Source organism: Sinocyclocheilus rhinocerous, unplaced genomic scaffold (genome assembly GCF_001515625.1).
Source record: "Sinocyclocheilus rhinocerous isolate Xijiao unplaced genomic scaffold, SAMN03320098_v1.1 scaffold3197, whole genome shotgun sequence".
Taxonomy (NCBI): domain Eukaryota; kingdom Metazoa; phylum Chordata; class Actinopteri; order Cypriniformes; family Cyprinidae; genus Sinocyclocheilus; species Sinocyclocheilus rhinocerous.
This window is the reverse complement of record NW_015655585.1, coordinates 99,991-112,451: the sequence shown is the minus strand read 5'-3', so window position 1 is coordinate 112,451 and position 12,461 is coordinate 99,991. Positions and strand designations below refer to the sequence as shown.

Below are 12,461 nucleotides of genomic sequence, written 5' to 3'. Positions count from 1 at the left end.
ACACGTAAAACAGACGAAAAGATTGGGTTTCTAAGCAACGTTTTTTTTTCCCGTTTTAAATGAATCCTTTTTATAATTCCATATAACATTATTATCATAACCATGTAAATTTCAACCCTAAATATCAATGCTGATAAATTTATCATCTAAATGACGAGGCACTTATTTTTAATCAATCATTGATACGAACACTGACATTATAGCAGTGACTTGTCAATTAGCCTTAATTAAAATCTTATTAATTAACCTTTCTTACAGCATGTAGCATCAAGCCCGTTTGCTGAGAGCTCCAAACAACAACAAATCGAGTGATGAGCCAAAGGAGCCTGTGAAATCTGCGCGCGAGGGGGAGGATGACACCAATATTCACATCCACGCAAAGTTTCCCAGCGTTTCATCTCGACACTTTCTGCCCATCTGCACGCCTGAAGTCCCGTCCAGAGAATCAGACAGCTGCTGCTGCTGGAACAGGGAGTTTCAGCATCCTCCTCCTCCATCATTAGTCGAGTTCAGACTCTCACCGCACTGTCGGCATCAGCGCTGGAGAAAACACAGCTTTACTGGTAAGATCGCTTTAAATATGGTGAAAATGGCGCTGTAGAGATTTAAAAACTGAACATCTGTGCAGATGTGTGACGTGAACACAGTTTAAACGCGTCTAAAGGAATTTCTAGGATTCCTCGCATTTCTGTGTTGAGTAGTTATGCAACTGATTTTCATAATCTGAATCTTGGCATGTGATATGAACTGTGCGGTTTGGAACTTTTAGATAAAAATAAGCTTTTCTGAGATATCCGTGGTGTAATTATGCTTCACTTATTATAAATAAACTTCTACTTATTAGAAAAGTCATTTAGAATGTACAATCTAGTGAGCAGTTTGCTCAAGTCTCTGAGCATGAAGCCAGTTGGTGCTTATGTGAAATGTTGATATCTGTTGATGGAAATTATAACTGAAAGGAGGTCAGAGTGTTTTCACCTTTTCCAACAAGCTGGAATTTGAGATTTGATAGAATGATCTAGCTGACAGCTGAACGCGACAAGGAAATAGTAATTCTGGGAAAGAATAATCAGAAAATGCGCCCGAGATTTCCTCAAGTGGGATTTAAGATGTCTGGCATGTGCTTGTCAGTGTGCATTGAAATTCTGTAATCTCAGAAGATAATCAGAATCAGAATCAGAAAGAGCTTTATTGCCAAGTATGTTTGCACATACAAGGAATTTGTTATAGTGTCACAAGCTTCCAGTACACGGAGACAACAACAACACACAGATAATAAAAATGAGATGTGAATAAAATACAACAGGATCCTCACATAAGTCCCTGTTTTGTCCAGATGTTGCAGGATGAAGTGCAGTCCCATATTGACTGCATCATCCTAACATATCATATCATATCACATTACATATCATCATAATGTGTGCTTCTTGTCAAGGCTAGACACAAGGATTGTTCAGTTACGCAACTCGAGAGACACAAGATTAAGGATACATGTGAAGATGAGAGGTATTTATTGCACTTTGTATATAGACTAAGAATGATTTCTACCCTTGTGGAGTGTTTATTATGGTGTCTCCCTCCCGGCGGTTTGATCGACAGGTGTGAAAGGATCTCAAGGTAATGGTGATTACGGTTTCCTTTTCTCTTAAAATAGACCATTACTTGTTTCCAGAGACCGTATCTCGATTCAGACAGACCCTTCAGTCAAGCCATAATGGGGGGCAGTTATCATCTAGCAATAAGTCATCTAAGATTAGTTTTCAGACATCACCACCCCTTGCATTATTTAGTATTAATTCAAGGGTTTGTACTTGACCATATGCATTGTTCTGTTGTATTCCTACGTTATATGAGCAATACGTAGCATTGAGCTGCATATCATAGAACATTTCATGCACAAAATGGAAGAACGGCAATGCATTATTGTAATCTATTTAGAAATAAAAATCTGCTCAATAGCAACAGATGGTCATAAGGTTAAGTTTATGTTGCTTAAAATGGAAGTCTGTGATTCTCAACCAAATGGTGGATTGATATACATAAAAATGGGTCGCACATCAGTGGAAAAAATGATGCTGAATGCAAAAAATTAGGCTAAATGCATCTAACCATATAATTGCTTAAATTGAGGTAGCAAAATAAATGGCTAAGTCAACTTTTAAAAGGGAGAAGAAATGCCTTGAATATCTTTTGCTCTTGATGCAAAAGGCTCCAATTTATGTGTCATTTGGATGAAGTTAGTCAAACTGGGTTTGCATTATAAGAAATGGAACAAAACTTCAAATGGTAAAAGAACATATGACAGACTATATTACATTTGACGTAAGAAGTGATTTGGGGTCTGTTCATACTTGTTCAATCTTGTATTTTATAATATAATATGGTGTATGACAGTGTTTTGGGTCAGTTTGTACTTGATGCCAAATGTAAAACCTCAGAGACTCTATTACACGTGTAGTAAGAAGTGATTTTAGGTTGGGTTCATACTTGATGTTCAATGTAAAATCTGCATCTTGCAGCAAAACCTTTTGAGAACCGTTGCAATATACATTATAAGGTGTATTTCTTTTCTATAGACCTTTCTGTAGCTCATTGATTGTCCATGTGCCTTTCATATTTTCCAGCAGAGGATGAGGAGATTCAAGGTGAAAAGAAAAGTCTTTACATGTGCTGTGTTGAGGGAGTTCTCAATGGGCAGAGATCATACATATGTCTGTCTGATGTGAAGCCGCATTAGCCTGTGAGGGGAGACTTCCCAACCTAAAAAGGCTGATGGAAACATCAAAGGTCACTGGATGGATGCAATACATTTTGTTGGATTGTCAAACTTCATCAGTCGGATGAAGATGCCATGTCTAGAAAACACTATTTTTTTATGACACTTGTGTTATGCTTAAGCCGTCCCCCCGGTGCATTTTGAACACCTGACTCCTACGGAGCGAGGTGACACCGTGAGATTCTTAAAGGACACCCTACGGCAGTTAGACAGAGGACGGGCTGAAGTTTGAGATGGTGGGTGGACTTTTTACTACAGCCCTGTGGCCCAAAATCTGACATTTTAACTATGCTCCGAAAGGCTTGTCACAGATTTTTAGTCTTTACGCTTCCCTTTGGTGAAAGACACAGCTAAAATGCATCTTAAAATGAAAAGATTCAGTCAAAAATGAATATCCAGTCATAATTTACTCGCTCTCACGTTATTTCAAACCTGTACACATAGGCTACATACCATTAAAAAGTGTTGGATGTTTTTGAAAGTATACTTATGCTCACTAAGGTTGCATTTTATTTAAGCAAAACACAATAAAAACAGCAATATTGTGAAGTATTATTATTACAATTTAATACAACTGTTTTCTTTATTAATATATTTTAAAATGTAATTTATTCCTGTGATGCGAAGTTGAATTTTCAGTATCATGACTCCAGTCTTCAGTGGCACATGATTAAAATCATTTTAATGTGCTGACTGATTCACTAACAACAGTTCTCATCAAAGTTGAAAACAATTGTGCTGCTCAATATTTTTGTGAAAACCGTGATAGAATTATTTGATGAAAATTCATTTTTGTAACATTATAAATGCATTTACTGTCAATTAAGAGCAATTTAATGCATCCTTTCTGAATAAAAGTATTAATCTCTTTTAAAAATCACAAACTACCATTCGTATGTATATATACACACATGGTAAGGATATATTATGAAAGTGAATAGTGACTAGGTTTGAGGGTACGTAAATGACAGAATTTTCATTTGGGTGAACTGGAACTGATCCTTTAAGGAATTTTTATAAGTGAATATTTTAGCATAGCTTTATACTTTCCTGCTATTTTCATGTCCTCCAACATAACGGACTACGCTGGAGCCGTAGAGCAGCTGTTCTACAACCCTTATTTTCTGATAAATTGGCTTGTCTCTGTGTAGTTGGCCTGCCCAGATGGATTTGAACCACATCGCCTCGGGCCACTTTAAGGTATTTCAGCAGGGCTATTACCTTCAGTGTGCGTCCTATGTAGTGAATTGCCCTTCCACCATCCTATAGGGAGACTCATATTTATGGAAACTCAGCAGTGTTCCTCAGAACTGATGTAAATCCACTACAGCAGAGAGCCAGGCTGTTCCTCTTCAATCAGAGATGCTGAAGGCTTCTCTGGCCATGAACCCACATCCATAACACTGTCTTTCAGCTGCCATATGCAGCATGTCATTGTCCTTTTGCCGAAGGTCGAGAGAGAGCTCACTCCAAAGAAAGAGAGAGATCATTTTCAACTGTCCAAGGTTGTTGAAATGTGTAATTGCCGTCTATGTAAAGCACATCATCAGCGGAAATGTGTTTGCATGGTTATCAGAATATCTCAGGGATACACTTCTTAATCAAAATGTGATTCAATCCCTGACAGCTACAGTAGATCTATTTTTTATGTAGATTAGAGTGGAAAATATTAGATTTTTTATATCTACATGTCTCTAGATGGAAACAAGAATTCTCCTTGAATGCAAATCTATGGGATTTCTTTATTCGCATTACCATCCATCAGACAAAAATTGAGCAAATTTCAGATAATTTAGGAAAGCATAGCATAGTGTTTTTTTTTTTTTTTGGCTGGTTGGTTGGCATGTTCAGATAAAAAGATCAATGTTTTATACGCTATTTTGAACCTAGAAATGGTTACTTATACACTGGGGAAAAAAATTTGTTGAAAGAGTTTTCACTAAAAATTTTTTAGTAAATTTCACAAATAATTACAAAGTATCAGCAAGTAACACATTGAATTAAACATAAAAAGTGAGGACTGAAACAGTATTTTCTTGTAAAATAGACTTCTGTAATCTTTGGTTTATTTATAACTTTAAAAAAAACAATTTTTTTTACAGTGTAGTCATCACTCATGCCATTCCAAACCTCTCTGAGTGTTTTTCTTTTGTGAAACACAAAAGAAGATATTTTCTAAATCATTGGACACCCCTGACATTATATGAAGAAACACTCTTTTTGAAAAATCCTTTTCATTCATTTTTGGTGCACTGTTCCTTTAAAATTAGATTGGAGAAGGTATTTTAAAAGAAAAACAAATTAAACACTTCAAGAACACAATCATCTTAAGACTGAAGGAATGGTTTGATTGCTCACATTATTATTTGTTGACTCAACAGTACCCTCAAGAGTCTGTTTAATCAGAGGTTGTGATAAGCCTGGCATATCCCAAGGTCATTATAAAGCTGTCAATTACCCAAGTGACTCACAGCTGCTAATATGAGTCAAATAGCATTCTAAGTTCTGCAAGCATAATGAAGTACCAATAAAAAGGTTGCCGTAAAAACATTAATATTCCCATGGAAAAGCAAGATTCTTCTCTCAGTAATACTAGATGCCTGACCAAAGTGTTTGATAGCGGTAGTTGTTGTCAGCTTTGTTAATGGAGGAAGAAAGCAATTTGGCACAATTCACTCTTTGTTTTCTGACCTAATCTATTGGAGCTGACCTTGTACACTTAGTCAGCAGCTCACAAATAATGATAAATGTCCCGTTGCGTATTTTGGCTTCCTGTGTGAAGAGTTTTACATAAGCTTTTCTTGTTAAAGGGACAGTTCACACAAAAAGAAACAATTTGGCATAATTTTTTACGCTTTTTCTTCGTGGAAAACAAAAGCTATGTTATATTAATATGTCTTCTTGTTTAGCAGCGATGGTCACCATTCACTTTCATTGTATGGAGAAGACCAGCTTAAACATTCTTCTACAAATTTCTTCCTTTGTGTTTGACAGGAGAAAGAAATTCCAGGGGGTTTGAAATGACATGAGGGTGAATAAATGTCAGAATCTTCATTCTTGGGTGAACTGTTCCCTTAAAATGTTCTTTTTGACCTCAGCTTGATTTAAATGTCTGCTGGAAACTCATTTGCCTTCGTTTTTGTCTTTTTGGTTTATTCATTTCCTCAATTTCTTTTTATCTCAAATGACAATGAGCATTTGATTTGCACAAGTAGAGAATCTCTGTGAGCGGTTATGAAAGCATGTCGCTCAGACTTGTCTGTGTGATATGAAAATTAGATGATTAATTTAGTTCTGCCTAATATAATTTCACACACTCCCTTAAATTCTTGAGTCACTCTCTCCACACACACAAACCTCCGATGCCGCTGCCTCTGATATATGCCATTATATCTCAGCATGTCAGTGCTGTGGTAATACGATACTTTGTATCCTCTGAAGGACACATCTATCAGAGGTATCATATATCAGATGTATCATATTCTCATATCTGACCTCTATCTTAGAATGCTTTTCTGCATTAGTGACGACTTATGCTCATTTTATTTGGGCATTTTTAATAAAATAGAAAAAATAGAATAATAAAGAATAAAAATGTAAAAATCATTCAAAGTTATAATGTCACATTTGCATACATTTTATTTCAATACATATGCATATTCAGTGTACCGTAGTGTTATTGTTTATTGATGTGAAACATTATTGGGAAGTGCTAATCCCGTAGACTTGAATTAAAGTAGAGATCCAAGCCATATTTAGGGTCCAAAATAGATGTTTGGACGGCGGCAACGGCGGTGGATTCCTGAGACTGACCACCTAGAAACACCCTAGCAACCACTCAGAACACGTTAATAACCACCTGGCAACTAGGCTTGGTTATCGTTTGGGTTTTTTACGATACCTGTGCCAAATCAATACTTTTAAAATGGTAACGGTGCCTAAACGGTGCCTGAACCGATACTTAAAAAAAACATGGATTATCATATGTCAACTACTCTACTACTACTCTTTTGAGAAAAGCATTATTTTTCCTATTTTTACCCAAAATAGGATGGATTGGCCAATATTGATCACTATAAACACATGTAATGTCTGTTTCATTCATACTGGCAGCCTGAGGGCGCCCTTGCACAGAAACTCCACATATGCATCACAGAAGTAATAGAACTCATGGCACTCCAGGAAATCCCTAATATGGACAAAGGTATCTCTATCTGTAGCTCAATAAAAAGAAGATAGAAACATTTTGAATGATGAAACATAAAGACAGTAACCACTCTACTGCGACAATATATCGTTTATCTGTGTTCTTCAAGCCATCTCGAGTATTTTCATAATTAAGTATATTTATAATCCATTGCTAAATGACATAGCCTTTACTACATTATAGAATATATTTTCTGCCTCATTCTGTGATAAGAAGCCACATAAGATCAGAAAAGGAAGTTAACTGACTGATGTTGTGGAGTAAAAACATGTCACAATGTTCTCTTTTTTGGGGGGAAAACAGGTTTAGAAATGCTTCTCATTGCAATTCATTAAAAGGGAAGTTTAACTTTAGGCATTTTAAGGCACGTTAAATCTAGCTAGCTAACAGTTGGCTACATGCTGCTATCAGATCAAGTGTAATTGCTGCATTCACACACACATCGGATGGTCTCATTTCCCGAGTTTTGCTTTAAGTCGAAATGTGAAAACAACATGGACACTATTGTTAATACAAAGATGTGTTGGATTTGTATTATCAGAGCTTTTTGACTTGCGTTAACATGAATTTTCTGAGACATGAATGCAGTATAATTTAACTAGCGATCAAGGGAGGTGATGATGCTTATGTCAGTTTGGCACATATTGTCACCAGGTTTCGTTACCCAAGCCTACTGGCAACCACCCAAAACATCTAGCAATCTACTTGCATCTAGCACTAGGATTTCATTTGTAAAAATGCAAATTGAAGAGGTCCTCTTTAAAAGATTATGTGTGATAAATTATGCTCTTTAGAGCTGTGAAGGATTGAAACTGTGGAGTAGATAATCTCAGTAAGGCATTCCCTGAATCAGTTTCCCACTCCATGTGAGATGAATGACGTAATAAGCTGGTGTGAAACTCCTGACAGTTGGTTCGGAGGAGAGAGAGGATATCAGCAGTGGCTTAATTACAACACTTACTCAATCCAGAAACTCAGAGTGGTCGGACCAAGGAATAAATTAGCCAAAGTGACTGCAGCGGGAGTAAAATATTTGATGCATTTGCCAATCTGTATGCATTACAGGAGTCAAGTGAAGTCAAGTTAGATGCAGTGCTTACTCAAGTATGTGGAGTAATAGAATAATAGAGAAGGAAATAGTTAGGAGTTTAAATTTCACTTAACAATGCATCCCTAATCCATGCAATCCAAACATATGAAACAAAAACAATACTGTTCTTGAAAACACTATTGTAAAGTACCATTTATTAATACTAAACTCTTTAACCGAACTGAACATTATGACATGATCATTCAGTTCCAGTATTTTATTTAAGATTTTTGATTCCAAAACCTTCAGACTGACTGAGGTTGACCAGGTAAACCTATCAAAATTAATTCTGTATAAAAATGTGCTAATATTTCGAGTTTTTAAATCTGTAGTGCATGATATGATTATTTTTATTGCTTTTATCACATAAAAGCCATATTAGGGCAAAGAAAAGAGAACTCTGAGATAAAAGGGATAAAGAGAGAATTCTACTGAGAGAGACCTCCATCTGTCAGCTTAATGGACAGGATGACCTGTCAACATCCTGAGGGAGTTTTTGCAAAGAGTATTAGTTGAGTCCACGCCGTTATTAGAGCAGAATGTTTCGTGTGTTTTGGTAAACATACACGTGAGCTAATTCAAGAAATTATGAGGTGAAACTACTTAAGAGAGATTTGCAGTGTTCTCTCCTTAAACAAGATGTTTGTGGTCAGATTTCAAGTCCACAAACATCCGTTGGATTAAGGGGGTTTAACCTTTCCCAGAGACTCACTTGGAGAGTTAAATCCTTCCCCATTAAACCCCTCCTAACATATTGTCCATGCCAGCTAACAGTCTTTACGTGCTCCTTTTCCTCCAGGTCAACCAACTGGCCGTCTGCAAATAAATGGAAGGACCTAAACAATGAGTCAACTTTCATCTGCTGTTTAACGGTTTTGTGAACGCCTAGCTTCTCCTCAAACAACTTTGGGACTTATGGAGGCCTCTGCGAACTCGGACAACATCAGCAACACCTCAGCTGGGTTGGGCCAGGGAACATGGGTTGAGTCCAACGTGTGCCCTCCCTCTGTGAGTGGCACGACCCTTCTGATCGTGGCCTACAGCACCGTTATTGCAGTGGGATTGGTGGGCAACACTTGTCTGGTCTTCATCATATCCAGACAGAAGGAGATGAGGAACGTCACCAACATCCTCATCGCCAACCTCTCCTGCTCCGACATCCTCATGTGCGTGGTGTGCCTCCCCGTGACGGTCATCTACACGCTCATGGACCGCTGGATCCTGGGCGAGACGCTGTGCAAGGTCACCCCGTTCGTGCAGTGCATGTCCGTCACGGTGTCCATCTTCTCGCTGGTCCTCATCGCGTTGGAGCGGCATCAACTCATCATCCACCCCACCGGCTGGACGCCCGCCGCAGGCCATTCGTACCTGGCCGTGGCGGTCACCTGGATGGTGGCCTGCTTCATTTCCCTACCCTTCCTGTCCTTTAACATCCTCACTAACGCCCCGTTCCAGAACCTCAGCCTACCATTCAACCCGTTCAGCGACCACTTGATTTGCATGGAGCTCTGGCCGTCCGAACGCAACCGTTTGGCATACACCACTTCGCTTCTGCTATTCCAATACTGCCTCCCCCTGCTTCTCATTCTACTCTGCTATTTGCGCATATTCCTGCGTCTGCGCAGACGGAAGGACATGGTGGAGCAAGCCACCGAGGCCCGGCAGAGGAAGGCGCGGGGCGCTCAGCGCGTCAACGCCATGTTGGTTATAATCGTGGTCGCTTTTGCTCTCTGCTGGCTCCCGCTCAACGTCTTCAACACCATCTTTGACTGGTACCACCAGGTGCTTCCTTCTTGCCAGCACGACGTCATCTTCTCGGCCTGCCACCTCACGGCAATGGCGTCTACCTGTGTGAACCCGGTGGTGTACGGCTTCCTCAACACCAACTTCCAGAAAGAGCTGAAGGCGACGCTCCAGCGCTGCCATTGTGGCTGGGGGGTTCCGGAGACCTACGAGAGCTTCCCGCTTTCGACGGTGGCCACCGACGTCACCAAGGTGTCATCCATGCAGCAGGGCTCTCTATTGTGATCGGAACAGTGCGCTCACTGCTAAAGAGATGGCAGGAACGGAGGGAAGAATGAGGGGAGGGGTTGAGGATGAGCTGGCACTGTTTCCATGGAGACGTGGGATTGCTATGTTGGTTTCTGCATCAGTTCATACCCAAGAGATCTAAAAACAACCTCAGCCCACTGTTGCTGTGTTTTCTGGGGTCCAGGTGTGGAACGCGGTGTGATGTTTTGTTAACAACAGCTAGGGTAGTCAGGGCGTCATTCCTGTCTCCGTGTACGGGATAAATATTCCATCAAGAATGTGATTATTCCTCTGATGACACTTTCAAGCTTTTGTGTTAGGGAGGAAGGACTGATTTATGAGGCTGGATTGTTTTAGCACTCATTGCGCAACTGACGTTTCACATCAAACAGCAAGTTGTTGTTATAATGAAAGTACTTTTCATGTACAATTCTTTCAGTTATTTATTCACTGTAGCAGGGAGTCGGTGCCCTCACCAAAGTATTTCTTCTGTCCGGTTTTGTTGTTGCTGGTGTTGTTGTTTAATGAATTGTTAACTATTACTATTTATTGTGTTGCTTTGGTGAGACCACCTGCGCTGCATTTTAACTTTGAAATCGTGCCTCTGTAATATTGGGAAGCATATTAAACATTTGAGCATTGGTGTTAGCTTAACAACACACCCATCTTCTGCTACAATAGATACATGACTGTGCCCATGCCATTTTGGTATTACATATTTTCTTGATGATTGAAGTCAAAGCAAAGTTCAGTTTCTAACAAAAGTGTTTGGTGTTGACGTTCTTGTTGCCTTATAAATGGTAGTTCTGAAAGCGCAAATAAATTTGGAAACATGACATCCATGTAATGTCTCTTATTGTTTCTCTTCACTCTCTGTGTTCGGTGTTCAGTTAGTAATTATGTTGCATGTTTTTCCGCTCATTACTGAAGATGAAATCATTTGCATATACAGCAGGTGTGTTTGTGTTACCAATGCATGAGCCTCTAAATGCATGTTTACAGAAAGAGATCTTTTATTTAGGTAATGTTCCACCCCAGGCATCACCCTTTTGGTGCCCATCAAGGTAGTCAGTTTAGTCAAGTTTGACTCTTTGGAAAGCACATTGCCATTTGAGAGGCAATTTGCCTGACTTGTAGATTTAAAATGCCAACAACTTAAATGCTCTTACATCACAGATACAAGAGTGAAAATGTTTTACTACCTTCCTGGGGTGTTGAAAAACATAGGGAATATTAAAATTGTGATGTTCATTTTACAGTGACTTTGCATTCAAGGTATTTATTTTATCAGCTCATGCATTCCTTAAGAACTGAACCCATGACTTCAGCATTGCTGGCGCCAAAACTCTGTTTAATCTACAAGTATGTTTGTCTATAAAGCTCATAGCAATTATTAAAAGTCAGGGGAAGGTGATTAAAATGAAATCTAAATTTTGATACATTGGGTGTTATATATTTACTGTCTAATAACTGTAATGTATAAGAGAGTCTCACAAAGTTAAGAAAAAAATTGTCTTCCTCAGGGAGAAACTTTTTTTTTCCCTTTGATTTTTGGGTGAAATGTGACCTTAACATGTTCTTGAAAGGTTTTGTGTGACTTAACACACAAAATATTTATTTTTAAAAAGCCTTATAATCATAGACAACTGGAAAAAACATATAAGGTCATGGAAGTTCATTGGTCAAAAGTACATCTTGCATTTTGTCACAGAGAGTGGTTTCATTATGCCAGATCATGCTGCTCTTCAGCGTGCTGTCTGTGACATGCAGGGGCGTGTCTAGAGCATTGAGAGATTCGTCCTCGCGCGAGCCTATCGCAAGACATCTGGTAGGGGGGGGCACCTGGGGTGGCCAGACAAATTTCAGGGGGTGCCGGTGCCACCCCTGGCCACCACGTAGACACGCCCCTGGTGACATGACATCCTAGGTGCTAAAATCACATCCATTCTTCCGTGAACGGAGTCCAGGTCAAGGGGTTCTGTTCGGAGGTCAAATCTCAGGTCGCTTGATTTGTTGTCTCACGTGTCCCATTTCTTTTCACTGCTGCCGCGGTTTTCTTATCAGAGGTGATGAAACGTGTGGCACACAGATAAAAGCTTTTTACCTAACCTTGTTTTCTCACTCTTGATAAGATGCACTTATTTTAAATTGCCATTGATTTCCAGCACGTCACCAACAATATCTGAAAGTGAAGTGTTTCAAGACAATCCTCCATCAGTTGGGTACATTTATGTGTAGGCCGAAGAAGCCTCAGGGGACGCACCAGCAAGAGAGCTTTGAGATTATAGAAACGGATAATCATCGTTTGTCCAGAGGGATTGCCATCTCCTCTGTTTTATAATTCTCACCGCAGTTTA

At 39.2% G+C, this 12,461-nt stretch overlaps 1 protein-coding gene across 1 annotated transcript; it reads left to right on the top strand.

Moving 5' to 3' along the window:
• Nucleotides 1-212: 212 nt before the first annotated feature.
• Nucleotides 213-10,915, top strand: LOC107718704 (neuropeptide Y receptor type 6-like). Its single transcript, XM_016525901.1, has 2 exons — nucleotides 213-563; nucleotides 8,873-10,915. The coding sequence occupies exon 2, from the start codon at nucleotides 8,989-8,991 to the stop codon at nucleotides 10,099-10,101; it is 1,113 nt and encodes a 370-aa protein (XP_016381387.1). The 5' UTR covers nucleotides 213-563; nucleotides 8,873-8,988; the 3' UTR covers nucleotides 10,102-10,915.
• The last annotated feature ends 1,546 nt before the right edge of the window (nucleotides 10,916-12,461 follow it).

Coding starts and splice junctions, on each gene's coding strand:
- LOC107718704 (XM_016525901.1), top strand. CDS start 8,989: ATGGAGGCCTCTGCGAACTCGGACAACATCAGCAACACCTCAGCTGGG.